This window comes from Mustela erminea, chromosome 1 (genome assembly GCF_009829155.1).
Source record: "Mustela erminea isolate mMusErm1 chromosome 1, mMusErm1.Pri, whole genome shotgun sequence".
NCBI lineage: Eukaryota > Metazoa > Chordata > Mammalia > Carnivora > Mustelidae > Mustela > Mustela erminea.
The window spans coordinates 21,729,350-21,743,245 of record NC_045614.1 but is presented as its reverse complement, the minus strand read 5'-3'; the positions used below and the strand labels follow the sequence as shown (position 1 = coordinate 21,743,245).

The 13,896-nt window shown below is 60.2% G+C and overlaps 1 protein-coding gene across 2 annotated transcripts; it reads left to right on the top strand.

Annotated features, from left to right (window-relative positions):
- The first annotated feature begins 484 nt into the window (after nt 1-484).
- SEMA3G (semaphorin 3G) lies at nt 485-12,058 on the top strand. 2 transcript variants are annotated; one of them, XM_032321673.1, is made up of 16 exons: nt 485-687; nt 2,440-2,600; nt 2,697-2,759; nt 3,229-3,348; nt 3,614-3,704; nt 3,829-3,945; nt 4,138-4,283; nt 4,488-4,602; nt 4,695-4,764; nt 5,068-5,212; nt 5,487-5,718; nt 5,812-5,903; nt 6,546-6,587; nt 7,323-7,551; nt 7,840-7,979; nt 9,312-12,058. In XM_032321673.1, the coding sequence occupies exons 1-16, from the start codon at nt 579-581 to the stop codon at nt 9,750-9,752; spliced, it is 2,313 nt and encodes a 770-aa protein (XP_032177564.1). In that variant the 5' UTR covers nt 485-578; the 3' UTR covers nt 9,753-12,058. The 2 variants fall into 2 exon arrangements, with proteins under 2 accessions (XP_032177564.1, XP_032177571.1); XM_032321680.1 differs by lacking the exon at nt 3,229-3,348.
- Nucleotides 12,059-13,896: the final 1,838 nt, after the last annotated feature.

The window sequence follows — 13,896 nt, the reverse complement described above, 5'->3', positions numbered from 1 at the left end:
TGGACCCTCCTGGTATCAGGGATCTGGGCTCAAGTCAGTTTGTTTCTGTCGTGGGGTCTCTGTCATGGGCAATGGAAAGGCAGGGAGCAAAGGAGGCCTCAGCTAGACGTCCAGCCAGCCCAGCAACCTCTGATCTCTGACCCCTGACTTTTCCTCCAGGCTATGTCTTCCCCTCCCCCTCCCCCCCCCACCCCCACCCCCCCCCCCCCCCCCCGGCCTCCACGACATTTTGTTGGAGCCTGGGGACTTGCGTTTGTGGACATTTCATGTAAACCACCCACACCCCAGCCGGGAAAGAGTTTCCCCATTGGGAAACTAGCCAATGTGACACAGAGGCATTAACCACGCCAAGGAGGGTGGAGAGAGGGGCAGCAGGTGGATAACGGAGGCGGGGTGGGCCTCCTGCTGCTCCCTCCCTCCCTGCCTCCCTCCTCCTTCCCGCCTTCTGGGCCCTACAGGGGGCGGAGCCGCTGCCTTATAAGTGTCAGGCCTGGCGGCCGCGGAACAAACAACAACCAGCAGCCAGCACCGGACCCGGGGCACCTCGACCAGCAGCGTGGTGCCCTCAGTTCCCCAGCATGGCCCTCTCGGCCTGGGCCATCTGCTGCCTCCTGGGGGGCCTCCTGCTCCACGGGGGCAGCCCCACCCCTGGCCCCAGCGTGCCCCGCCTGCGGCTCTCCTACCGAGGTACCAGCAGTGCACGCCCTGTTCAAGGGTGCGTCTGTGGGAGCCCTGGACCCTGTGACATCCCCGGCTCAGGGGTGCCCAGCCAGGCGCTGGGCAGCCTCTTCTGCCCGCCGGAGGGATGCGGTCACTCCCACACAGCCCGTGGGAAGGACTTCACGGTCATTCCCGGAGATGGTGATCCAGCTGCAGCCAGAGGCGGGACCTGGGAGGAGGGCAGGGGCAGGTCCCCGGAGGGGGGAGGAAGGAGAGGCAGAGATGCAGGGGGACCACTTGAGGGGGGCTTCTGAGAAAAGGAGAGAAGCATGGAGGTCCTGAGAGGCCTCAGTAGGGATGGGCAGGGAGAGATGGGGAGGGATGGAGAGGACAGGTCTGGAGGAGGTGTGCACTGAGCACCTGTGAGAGCCTGGGCCAGCAGCCTGCAGTGGAATCCCTCGCCCTGTCCCCACAGCCTAGAGGCCCCCACCTCCCATCTGCCTCTTGTAGCCCACTTCATAGTGCTGGCTTTTGTCCTTCCCTGTCTGTCCCAGAGGCTCTTCACAGCCCAAAGGGGATCACAGCCTCCCCTCTTGGCCCATCCTGGCCCAGGAGGTGTCCCCGCGGCTCTAACCTGGTATTCCGTGCTGCAGCTGGTGCAGACTTCTCTGAATCTGTGGGGGTGGTCCACGGGGAAGGTCCCTGAGACACTTCTTGGGGAAACCAGATGGGTGATCACCTTCCCTGGGAACCCCAATCCAAGCGGGACACCCAGCCTTCTCTGGAACATCTGGGAGAGGAGATATGGTTCTACTCTGGAGTCCGTGGTTGGGTCTGGTGGTGGTGGTGGTGGGGGGGGAATGTGGGCCTGTCTTGGGAGCTGTGGACTGGGGCAAAAGTCAAGCCGTAAGCAAAAGCTTAAATAGGGCAAATTCCCTTGAAAGTACTGTCAGCCATGGAGGGCTTCCTGGAAGAGGCTGTTGATGAGTTTGGGAATGGAGTGGGGGCGGGCTTGCCACTTTTGGGCAGGTGTGGGATACCTGGCTTTCCCAGGGGTGGACAGGGGTGGCCAACGCCCCTTCCCACCACATCCTGCTGCACGCCCCTTTGGCCACCTGTTACCTTCACCTCCCTAGCCAAACCCCAGGAAACTATTTCAGGATCCTCGGCTCCTGGGCCCAGCGTCCCCCGCCAGCCACCCCCCACAGCTGGGGCCTGGGAGGGCAGTGTCTGCGGAGGAGAAAGTCTTCCTTAGTCGTATCCCTGGACCAGAGCCTTGGGCTCCACCTGACCATAGCCGGCCTTTCCCATACCCAGGCCTTTGCCAGGTGTTTCCTCTGCTGGGAACGCTCTCCCGTGTCTGTCCACCTGTCCCACCGAGTCGGCCTTGCCCACTGCTCACACTCACTCAGCCTCCCCCTGGGCTCTTCCCAGCACTTTGCCCAGCTTGCTACCATAAGTTCTGCTGGTGGCGCCATCTTCCCTGGGGACCGGAGTGGGCGCAGAAGGGCACAGATGGGAAGGAGATGTTAACTGAAAGATCAAGGGACTAAAGGATGAAGGGGTAGGAAGCAGGGCTCAGAGCCCCCTGTCCCACCCACTCCCAGGAGCCGTTTCCCAGAAGCCCTTCAGCAGGCCTGGGGCCGGAAACATTTTCCAGATGTGGGGTGTGTGTGTGTGTGTGTGTGTGAATGCACAGCTGGGACCCTCCAGCTCCACACCTTAACGGAGGAAGTGGGCACAGCAGTACGCGCTAACTTCCAATCTGCTCCCTCCGAGATCTCCTGTCTGCCAACCGTTCAGCTGTCTTTCTGGGTCCCCGGGGCTTTCTGGACCTTCGAGCCATGTATCTGGATGAGTACCGGGACCGCCTTTTTCTGGGGGGCCGTGATGCCATCTACTCTCTGCGGCTAGACCAGTCGTGGCCGGATCCCCGGGAGGTGAGTGGGACGGAGGAAGGGAGGGTCTCTCTGTGAGCTGGGAGCTGGACGGGGAAACAGGCTGTGAGATCAGGCGTCAGCCAGGCTCTCTTTCAGGTCCAGTGGCCACCGCAGCCAGGACAGAAGGAGGAGTGTGTTCGCAAGGGAAGAGATCCTTTGGTGAGTGCGGTCAGGAGAGACTGCCTGGGTGCCTGAGGGGCTCAGTTGGTTAAGCGACTATCTTTGGCTCAGGTCATGATCCTGGAGTCCCCGGATGCAGTCCCGCATTGGGCTCCCTGCTCAGTGGGGAATCTGCTTCTCCCTCTGACCCTTCAGCTCTCATGCTCTCTCTCTCACTCTCAAGTAAATAAATAAAATCTTTTTTTTTTTTTTTTTAAAGAGTGACTGTCCCCCAACCATGACCAACACCCAGGGCTTGACCCCCAGGACAGCCTGGGGCCACTCCCCAGGGGTACTTGTGCTAGGGGTATTTGGAGCAGATCCTGAGGGCTCTTTAAAGTCTGTGAAGAATGTCACCCTTACCCTAGGTCCCCAGAGCTGATTAGCCAGGCAGGGCTGAGTCCTGGGGCCCATGGAGATGGTAAACACCTCCTCACCCCCTCCACCGCACCCCTTTTCTCCCTGCTAGGTGGAGTGTGCCAACTTCGTACGGGTGCTGCAGCCCCACAACAGGACCCACCTGCTGGCGTGCGGCACTGGGGCCTTTCAGCCCACCTGTGCCCTCATCACGGTCGGGCACCGTGGGGAGGTGAGCCCGGCACAGGCGCCGCAAGGGACTGGGATGCAGTGACATTTCTGCCCTGCTGTCTGAACACTTCCCATTGAGCCCGGCTCAGGGCAGAGAGGTCAGGGGCTGAAAGGCATCTTTGTGCCAGGCTGACCCCGTTGGCGGGGCCCTGAATGAGGACGTCTTCCGCCCACTCTCCAGCTGCACGCGATGGCCACTGCCTGGGTGGGGGGCTGGGCTGCTTTCCCAGGTGACACCCTTCCCTCCCTTCCTCCCTCTCCCCCAGCATGTGCTCCACCTTGAGCCCAGCAGTGTGGAAAGTGGGCGGGGGCGGTGCCCGCATGAGCCCAGCAGTCCCTTCGCCAGCACCTCTGTAGGTGGGTGATGTCCAGGCCAGGACGGGCATGAGGAGGGTGGGTGCTGGTCAGTGTCACTGGGAAGGGTTGGGACCAGCTATGGGACCTGGCCCTCCTCCCCTGACTCTGCCCCATTCTCACCCAGGTGGGGAGCTGTACACGGGCCTCACGGCTGACTTCCTGGGGCGCGAGGCCATGATCTTCCGGAGTGGGGGTCCCCGGCCAGCTTTGCGTTCTGACTCTGACCAGAACCTCCTACATGGTGAGCCCAGGGTCTTCCAGGGTCAAGGCTGACTGGGATCTGCCCCCAGCCCTGACAGGGAGGCAGGAGGGCCTGGCAACTCTACTCCCCGGGACTCCAGCCCACAGTGGAGGTCCGGCACCTCTCCCCTGACCCCGCTCCCATCTTCCCCTGTGAGGGTCCCCCAACCAGCTGCACCCTGTCACCTCCCAGACCCGCGGTTTGTGATGGCCGCCCGGATTGCTGACAACTCTGACCAGGATGATGACAAGGTGTACTTCTTCTTCTCGGAAACTGTGCCCTCACCCGATGGTGGCCCAGGCCGTGTCACCGTCAGCCGCGTCGGCCGTGTCTGCGTGGTGAGAGCCGGGAGGAGGCGGTGAGGTCAGATCCTCACCGCACTCCCTTCCTACACCCGTTCCCAGCAGCAGCAGCAGGAGGGAAAGCGAGGCAAGGCTGTGAAGGCAGCCCTCTGTGCCTCTCCCTCCAACGGTGAGGGTGGAGGAGCAGAAGGGGGGCCCATCTCCGTGGAGCTGGAGGCTGACTCTGACCCTCACCCCCAGAATGACCTTGGTGGCCAGCGCGTGCTGGTGAGCAAATGGAGCACCTTCCTCAAGGCCAGGCTGGTGTGCTCGGTGCCTGGCCCTGGTGGTGCCGAGACCCACTTTGACCAGCTGGGTAAGGCGATGGCCAGGGCCGGGTGCGGGTACAGGTGCAGAGGGCTCAGAGCAGTGAGTGGGCGGCATTGACAGGGACCTTCTCTCTCCCAGAGGATGTGTTCCTGCTGTGGCCCAGCGCAGGGAAGAACCTCGAGGTGTATGCTCTGTTTAGCACGGTCAGGTGGGCACACGGGTCTCCCCTCATATCCCCAGCCCTGGTTCAGTCTCTGCACACTAGCGTCCTCTGTTGAGCCCCTGCTTTTGTGGCCCGACTTTACTGTGGGTCTCTGTCTCTGTCCCTGACTCCAGGACTCGGAGGCTCTATTTTCTCCCTCCTTCTCTCTGTCTTTGTCTGGGTGTCCTCGTTTTCTGGTCTTGGCCGTCTGCAGGCACGATCGCCCTCTGTCCTGTCCATGGAGCCAGGCTGCCCCTTCCCACCTGTGACAGCCACTCTGACCTGCCTGTCCCTGTGCGTCCTCGGCAGTGCCGTGTTCCAGGGATTCGCCGTCTGTGTGTACCCCATGGAGGATATCTGGGAGGTCTTCAAGGGGCCCTTTGCCCACCAAGATGGTCCCCAGCACCAGTGGGGACCCTATGGGGGCAAGGTGCCCTTCCCTCGGCCTGGAGTGGTGAGTGTCTGCCTGGAGCCAGGCCGGGAGAGAGGGCTGAGCAGTTTCTAGAGGGATTCTACCTTGGGACAACCTTGTGGCTGGGCTGGGACTCCAGAGGGGCCAGGTAGTGGAAAGAGGGGAGCAGAGCCGTGACCACATCAAGGAGCCTCTGCTACGGCAAGCGTGGCCCCTCTGATGTGGGCATGCCCAGGCCATGGGACCTGGAAACAGGCTGGGCTGGGGAGCATGTGGCCCCAGGACACTTCAGGTGCCCCCCTGCTGCTCCTCACAGTGCCCCAGCAAGATGACAGCACAGCCAGGACGACCCTTTGGCAGCACCAAGAACTACCCAGACGAGGTGCTGCAATTTGCCCGAGCCCACCCACTTATGTTCTGGCCCGTGCGGCCACGGCGGGGCCGCCCCGTGCTTGTCAAAACGCATCTGGCCCAGCAGTTGCACCAGATCGTGGTGGACCGCGTGGAGGCAGAGGACGGGACCTACGACGTCATCTTCCTGGGGACTGGTGGGTGGGCTGAGTGGGGTGGCCCGGCCGGGGAGGTGTGCGGGCTGGAGGGGCTTGCTCCTTCTCCCACTGACCCCTTCTCCCCCGCTCCAGACTCAGGCTCTGTGCTCAAGGTCATTGCTCTCCAGGGTGGGGGCTCCACTGAGTCCGAGGAGGTGGTCTTGGAGGAGCTCCAGGTGTTTAAGGTGAGGGCAGACTTCGGGGAGGGAGCACTGATGGGAAGGGTCCCCTCCAGCCCCACTGCTGGGTCTAGGCCTGGCTCCTGGGACACAGGAGCAAAGTGCAGGAGGCGGATGGGCCTGTCCTTACTGAGCTCACAGCCAGTGGAGGAGAAAGTGCCTTGCTGATGCTGTCTGGTGTGGGGCCCAGACAAAGTTTGGAGGGCCTAGGGAGGGGTGTCCAAGGTGATCCCCCCCTTGACAAAACCCTGCCAGGCTCAAGTCACAGTGAGGGGGTGGCTGAGACCCCCATGTCTCTAAGGGCTTCTGTGGGCCAGGCAGGGCATCACCTGCCTCTGGGGGACTGCTGGGACCCTGACATGGGATGGGTGATGTGGGACAGCTGCCTCATTCCTGGAGAACAGGGCTGTGGGAGGGGACACTGGAGCTTTGTGCTTTCCACTAGGCCTCCTCCTTGGAGGCCAGCCAGGGTGAGGGGACCTTTCTAATAACCCAATGTCTGGGAAAGACTGTCTGGCCTTAGTTGCCGGGGAGTTCGCTGACCCGGGCTGGGTGGTAGGTGGCTCCCATGTGAGGGCTGGAGGAGGCTGAAGGAGGGACACAGCTGGCCCCAGCCCAGCCCTCTCTGAGACCCTCCTCCTTCTGCAGGTGCCAACACCCATCACCGAGATGGAGATCTCTGTCAAAAGGGTAAGAGCAGCTGCCATCCCACTGTTCCTCCTCCTTCTGATCCCCCTCTGAAACTCTCTGAGCACGACAGGCTGCTGTCTGCTCAAAGTGGGGCTGCAGCAGGCTCTGGGGCTGCCTGGTGAGGCCTTGCCATGAGGCTCGAGAGTCCAGCAGGGGAGCTGAGATGCCACGCATGAAACCAGTGGACAGTGGGAACCCTGAGTAAGTGAGGCTGTGTTCAGAGAAGGGGAGATCCACAAAGGCCAGTCCCCCTGGGCCGACAGCTTCCTGCTTGAAAACAAAATCCAGAATTTAAACCCTGCAAGGGAGAGCCACTTTTTTGAGGCCCGCTGGATCCTTTGGCAAGCGGCAAAATCTCAAGCTTATCGCCCCCGTTTATCTTTGGGTAAATCCCAACTTTTGTATTGGGATTGCTTAAAGCAGAGTGTATTTCTAAGCTCAGAGGCAAGTCAGGATAAAGGTTACTGAGGTAGAGAGCAAAAGTCAGCAGCAGGAAGGGCTTGGAGAAGCCCCTTAGGAAACAAGGTCTGCCCCCTGCTCTCTGTGTCCTAGCACAGGATCTGATGTGTGTCAGGTGCATGATAAACACTTTTGGCATTTGGGGAGACACCCAAGAGGTTCTGGAAGACTGCCTGCAAATGGTGGGGTGCTCTCAGGAAGCCCAAGGGGGCCAAGAGCCTAGCTGCTTCTAGGTGGGGCCTGGGCTCATGTTGGCTCTGCTTGTGTCCCTGCCAGCAAACGCTGTACGTGGGCTCGAGGCTAGGCGTGGCTCGGCTGCGGCTGCACCAGTGTGAAACTTACGGCAGTGCCTGTGCTGAGTGCTGCCTGGCCCGAGACCCATACTGTGCCTGGGACGGTGCCTCCTGCACCCGCTACCGGCCCGGCCCTGGCAAGCGCCGGTTCCGCAGGCAGGACATCCGGCACGGCAACCCTGCCCTGCAGTGTCTGGCTGAGAGCCAGGAAGGTGAGTGGTGGCAGGCGGCAGGGGCAGTGGGGCTGCGCAGACCCACCGGGCTCCCACAAGCCCCTCCTCACCCCTCTGGCCTGGGCTCAACCCCTGTGAAGTGTGGCCTCATTGGTCCTGTGTTAACAGCCCCCCCCCGACACCTCACTTTTCCTACGTGTGCAGCTCCCGTCAATGTATGGGTGGAGGGCCTTTGGATAGTGATGGACACCTAGGTCCCTGTCACACTGGTGGGGGACCCCGGGGTCCCACAGTCCTGAGCCGAGCCCCCCTCCCCTCTTCCCCCAGAGGAGGCTGCAGGCTCCGCAGCAGCCACCACGGTCTACGGCACGGAGCACAACAGCACCTTCCTGGAGTGCCTGCCCAAGTCTTCCCAGGCGGCCGTGCACTGGTTCGTGCAGAGGCCAGGGGGCCAGGGGCCTGACCAGGTGAGCAAGGACCCTGCCTCCACCTGCACGTGTCATCACGCCACATCCCTCTCTGAACCTAGGAAGGGGCTCTGGGGGGGAACCTGCCAAGGTCAACTGAAGAAAAGTGTATATTAAGTCCCTGGGGTGCCTAGAAGGAGGTGCCCTTCCTTCTGCCCCTGGGAACAGCCCAGGCAAGAGCTGGCTGCAAGCCGTCCTGTGACAGGGAGCCCGCTAACTCCAGGCATTGGGCTGAGCTTTGGGAAGTGGGGAGCAGAGGTGGAAGAGAGGGAAGGGGGGGCTGGCCTGGCCAAGAAGCCCCCTGTGCTTTTACACATAAGGTTCCTCTCTGAAAGGTCTCTTTCCCAGGGGTTCTTGGTTCTCCTCTGCCCAGGGGGTACCTAACTTGCACCGAAACCTGTGCACACATACACCCCTAAGCACCCACCCACTGCCTAGCTCAACACTTCCTCCACGGAGTCTAGCTGTCTGCCCAGACCCTCTCCTCCCCCATCCGGGAAGGTCTGTCAACCCCAGAAATGGCTTCAGTCTGGGGCCTGAGGAGGGCGTGGGTGTGGCAGGGTGAGGAACCGTTCTCCAGTCTCTCCCACGGGCAGGGAAGGGGAAGGGAGGGCGCTCATTACAGGAGGGGCTCTCCTTCCAGCTTGGGAACCGGGGGAGGCCAGCTTGGGGCCAGCTGCTGGGCTAGGCACTGAGAAGACACCCCCAGGAGGCCAGAGGCAGCGAGCAACAAGATGGTTACATAATACTTACCGCCAGGGCGATCCAGCCTCCACGTGCAGATGTGCAGACGGGATCCAGGCCGGATCAGAGTAGCACGGCTGCCTCCTGCCCTGCGATGGGCACTCAGCCCACCCCTGGCTGGGAGAGCGAACAGTGCAGTCAGGGAAAGGGAGGGCTACGTGTGTGTACGTGCGCGCGCGCGCGCGCGCATGCGCATGTGTGCGCGCTCAAAGAGTGGTAAGGACTTCTGGTCCTAGGTCTGTGGGTATAACCCTCCCTGAATAAAAGCCCCTAAATACCTTTACCCACTCTGGTCCCTGGGACTATGTGGCAGGTTCTCCCAAGGCCAAGGTAGGTGCCCCAGTGCTCTGACTAGGGGAGAAACCAAAAGCCTCCTTTGCAGGCCCGGTCCTGGATCCTGGGAAGGTGAGAGCCTGCCGGCAGTTAGCTGACAGTCCGGAGGAGGAAGCCAGCCTGGGCAGGAAAGAGCGGGGAGGGGAGTGCTTCAGCACGGGCCCTGAGATATGAATCTGGAAACTGCGGGGAGGAAACTGTTGGTGTGTGTGCCCTACTCCACGCCCCCCTCACACCCTCCCACGCCCCTCACAGGTCAAGACAGATGAGCGAGTCCTGCAGACAGAGCAGGGGCTGCTGTTCCGCAGACTCAGCCACCTGGACGCCGGCATCTACACCTGCAAGACACTGGAGCACGGCTTCTCCCAGACCGTGGTCCGCCTGGCTCTGGAGGTGATCGCGGCCTCGCAGCTCCCCAGCCTGTTTCCCCGGGAGCCGAGGCCGGAGGAGCCCCCAGCGCGGGGAGGCCTGGCCTCGGCCCCGTCCAAGGCCTGGTATAAGGACATCCTGCAGCTCATCGGCTTCGCCAACCTGCCGCGGGTGGACGAGTACTGCGAGCGTGTGTGGTGCTCCTCCAGGAGCCGGGGCAAACAGGCCAAGGGCAAGAGCTGGCCAGGGCCGGAGCTGGGCAAGAAGGTGAAGAGCCGGGTGCAGGCCGAGCGCAATCGGACGCCCCGGGAGGTGGAGGCCGCATAGAAGAGCATGGAGCAGAGGGTGGTCGGGAGGGACCGGGTGGCCCAGCAGCCCCCAGAGTCTCCCACTCACCCAGCGAGGGCAGAGGGGGCCCGCATGCCCAACTGCCTCTTAGAGATAGAGGAGTCTCTGCCCCCCGTAATTCTACCAGGCTGCCCCCAGGAAAGGCTGGGGCCCGATGGAGGCGCCCCGTGTCCGAGGCCTGTTCCCTGCCCCTCTGTGCTCCCAGTCCTAGCTGGAGCCAGCCTCCCTCTGGCTGCTGCCAGCCCCCGTGGGCCTGCTGTTTGTTCTCAGATATGGCCCCAGAGCACATTTCCGGTTGTGCCCGGTGGTGAGAGGGCTGGGTGGGTCTTTCCCAGCAGGCAGAACAATGGCCATTCTGAGTGACCCTTGGAGTGGTTGTGTGGGTGTGTCCGAGGAGGTGCCTGGGTGGGGGGCCCTTAGGTAGCGGGAGGAAGATGGAAGTTGCCTCCCAGGTAGCACCTGTTAAGGGCACCTGATGTGATCTGGTGAAACAGTGAGACCCTCCCCCCACTTTGTGCCCTGATATCCTGGTGGCTCCCTGCCACTGTCCACCACTTCTTCTCCCTCACAGAATCCTAGAAGCATGGACAGCCAGAGCTCCCTGGCACCCGGGGGTGGTGGTGGTGGTGGTCTGGGCCTCAGGCCCTACTTCATAAACCCAGCGGTGTCTCACAGCCTGACTTGCCTTCCCCAGACCCCACGCTGTCAGGCCAGGTTCCCTGCAATGCCCAGAGCTCCTGACGGGATTCTCCCTTCCCACCATCAGGGTCTCCGGACTGATGAACAGGGAGAGGGTGGGTTGTGGGGGAATGTCATCCTCCGTTCTGTGGACTAGAGCTGGGGAGAGGGGAGCTGGGGAAATGTGGGGCAGGAGGAGGGGGCTGTCTCTCACCAGGCAGTGCAAGCATGCCCAAAGCTGGGGAGGGCGGGAACCTGCCGCTGGATGGGAGGACCAGGTGCGGGGCTTTGTCACGGAGGGTTGGAAAGCCTCTGGGATGGGGAAAGGGTGAGAGACGCTAGGATGGGCTAGGGGACCCCAGAGCAGGCATTCTCAAGAACCCAAGATGGTGTCAGTTAGCTCAGGAGCCACAGGAAAACCAGATGTCTCCCACCCTGGAATCTTTGGTTTCTACTAAGCAGGGTTGGTGGTGAATGGTTTCATTTATGAAGACTTTTCTCTTTCAAGGGGGAAAAAACCCAAAAAACGGAGGGCAAAAGCCTGCTAAGTCCTGCTGGTTCTTGGGGGTGAGGCGCAGGTGGCCAGGACGCATTCGGTCTGAGGGTGTAGGGGTGTTTTTGCCATACTCAGTGATGTGTTTCTTGGGCTGGGAGGACAGAGGGGAGGAGGAGGAGGACTGAATGAAAAGTCTGTCCCAGCCTCATATGAGCAGGTTTAGTGACGCACAAAACCGACAGGAAGGGGACGAGAGCATCAAGTTCGAGACTCCCCCCATGAAAACAACCAAGATGAAGAAAGGAAAAAACACCAGATAAAAAGCAGGACAGGGCTTCCTGCTCCGTTGAACTCAAACCCAGACTGTGCACCTGCCTTGGGTTTTATGTGAGTCGCCCCATCACCTCCAGAGAACTGGGATCCGAAATAGGCCCCTTCCTCTTTGACTTCACAGACAGTGAACCAGAGGCACTGAGATTGACCCAACACCCCCTTGGGATGCCTCGGGCCTGGGGTTTCTGTGGCTGGGAGGCCTGCAGGTAAAAGCAGAGGGGAGGAGGACTGTGGGGAGGAGGGAGGGAGAAGGGAGCAGAGGCAGAGGCAGAGGCCATGCAAGAGGGGCGGGAAAGAACACAGAGCCCCAGGAATTGTGGCACGCAGAGCTGCAGGCCCACGATCCCGGCGAAGCAAGGAAGAAATGGCCAGGCTCTCCGTGGCCTCTAGGCTAGACCCAGGCATGGGCTGCTCCAAGCGGGGTTCTCCGGGGGAAGTTACTCTGGAAAATGGAAGAGGAGCTCACAATCCTGAACACCTGCACTTAGAAAAGTATGGACAGCTTTTGCCAACTCCCCACACCTCCCACCCATGAGGTACTGTGTGTGATTAACTCCTGGAAATGCCTCTATGTGTGAATTCTATTTTTATATTCATATGTTGAGATCGGCCTTGTGGTTTCTCTGTCTGCAGAGCACCTTCTCCTAATTACTATTGTTATTTTTATTGTCATGACCACCTCTGTGCTCTGATGAGGATACATGGTGGTCTACCACACAGACCTACAAGGAAAGCGATGGAGTGAATATATCACATAATTATATCATTATTGCATCTCTGTATTTCTGTTCTAAATTGACTGATACCATCTGTGTGAGCTGGAAAGGAAGAGCCTTTCCATCCATTCCAGGCGGGAGAAGGCCACCCTAAGGGGTATATTCTAGAAGGGAGGGAGATGGACATGAGGGGCAGGAAGGAAGGAGTCAAAGGGCTTGGTCTAGGAAACTGAGATGGCTTATTAAGTTAGGAAACTCCTGCCCCTCAGGCTTCTGAGACTGACCTTCTCGGGCTTCAGGAAGATCTTGAGTCAGAAAAAAAATTTGCTGGCAAAGGGCAGTTGGGCACGTAGGCAGCCCTGCTCCTTTTTCCACAATAACACTCAATATTTGTAACAGCAACAGTTGGACTGGTGCCTGTCTCCTTGGCATGCCACATACCAACGTATATTAAGGCCACTGTGCTCTTGCCTGTGGTGCTGGGCTGCGCTGTGGGGGTAGAAGCTTGTGAGGAGGAGGGGACGTCTGGATGCTGCTGGAGGCGCCACAGCCCGTGGCTCCCACTCCCCCCAGTGACATCAGGCTCCTGCCCAGATAACAGAGCCCAGAAAAGGCAGGAGTGATTCAAAGAGGGGAGGGGCACCTTGCCAGGCTAACCTCTTGCTAGCACGCTGAGTATGGGCCCCTCAATCCATACGCCAGAGTAGGGGGGCTTAACAAAGTCGGTCATCTGTCCCATCTTGAAGCCCTGGAGCAGGGGTCCTCCTTTTGCCCCTGGGCCTGACAGCATCGAACCACTGTGCCCTGTCCTAAGCCATCGCCCAGGAAGCATCATCAGTACCCACTTGGCACAGAGTGAGGGGCTGGGAGGTACTCGGCCTCCACAGCCTCGTCTCTCCCTAGACCACTCCCTTCCTAACCCTTGGGCCTGGACTTCTCCCCCCAGGCCTCCCTCTAGGAGGGCCTCCCTTGAGCCAGATTTCCTGCCTCAGGGGCCTCCCTCTCTCTCTCTGGCAGTTTTTTCCTCAAAGTCCCATACTTCCCCTTGTCTTTGGGCCAGTGTCATCATTTCCCAAATGGGTGTAGGGTGACAAGGGTCAAATAAATATGGGGATTTCTGTCCCTTTAGCCCCACGGAGCTGCTGTGTGTGCAGCGCGTTTGCCCTGTGAAGTCCCTAAGAAGCCCACGATAATGTCTCATTGATTTGCACGTCTGCTACAAGCTACATGATTCTCCCAAACCTGGGGTCCTTTTTTCCCATCAAGTGATCACTGCCTCATGTTTCTAATGTTTTGAAACGTACTTTGAGAAAATGCGGGTTTGATTAATTCCTTCCCCTGCCATGTGAGATTAGTTTATTAATCTCTGCTTTCTAAGCCTGTAAGTTGTGGAGGCCCTGGCCTCCCAGTTCGGAGAGCCACAGCTTGGCTTCCCACGACAGGCACCGGAGCAGGACCCACCATCCCAGGCCAAGGCAGCCACGCCGCCAGTCTGCTGGCCCTTGGGTCTGGCCTCTGCCGATCCTCCCACACTCAGTCTGCCTCCACAGCCCGCTTCCTGGCCAGATCCTCTGTGGATGACTGGGGTTCACCCCAAGCCTGTGGCTGTCCAGCAGTCCAAGGGACTCATTTTAAGGAAGGGTGGGTGTAGGGAGGGAGCAGAATACAGGAGGAAAACAGCTCTTTTCACTTTCTCAAGTGGCCTCCTTGCATTCAGCTAAGCCCAGGTCAGTTTCCAGACATCCCTCGAAACCCTCAGTTGGAGGAGGGAGCAGGCAGCAGTCATCAGGGGCCATGCTGTCCCCTCCAGGGGCCCAGATCAGTTACGTTGGGGGTGGGGGGTTGGGCAGGGAACTCACTCACATGCTTCTGTCAGTCCAGGGCACGGAGGCTTTTCCAG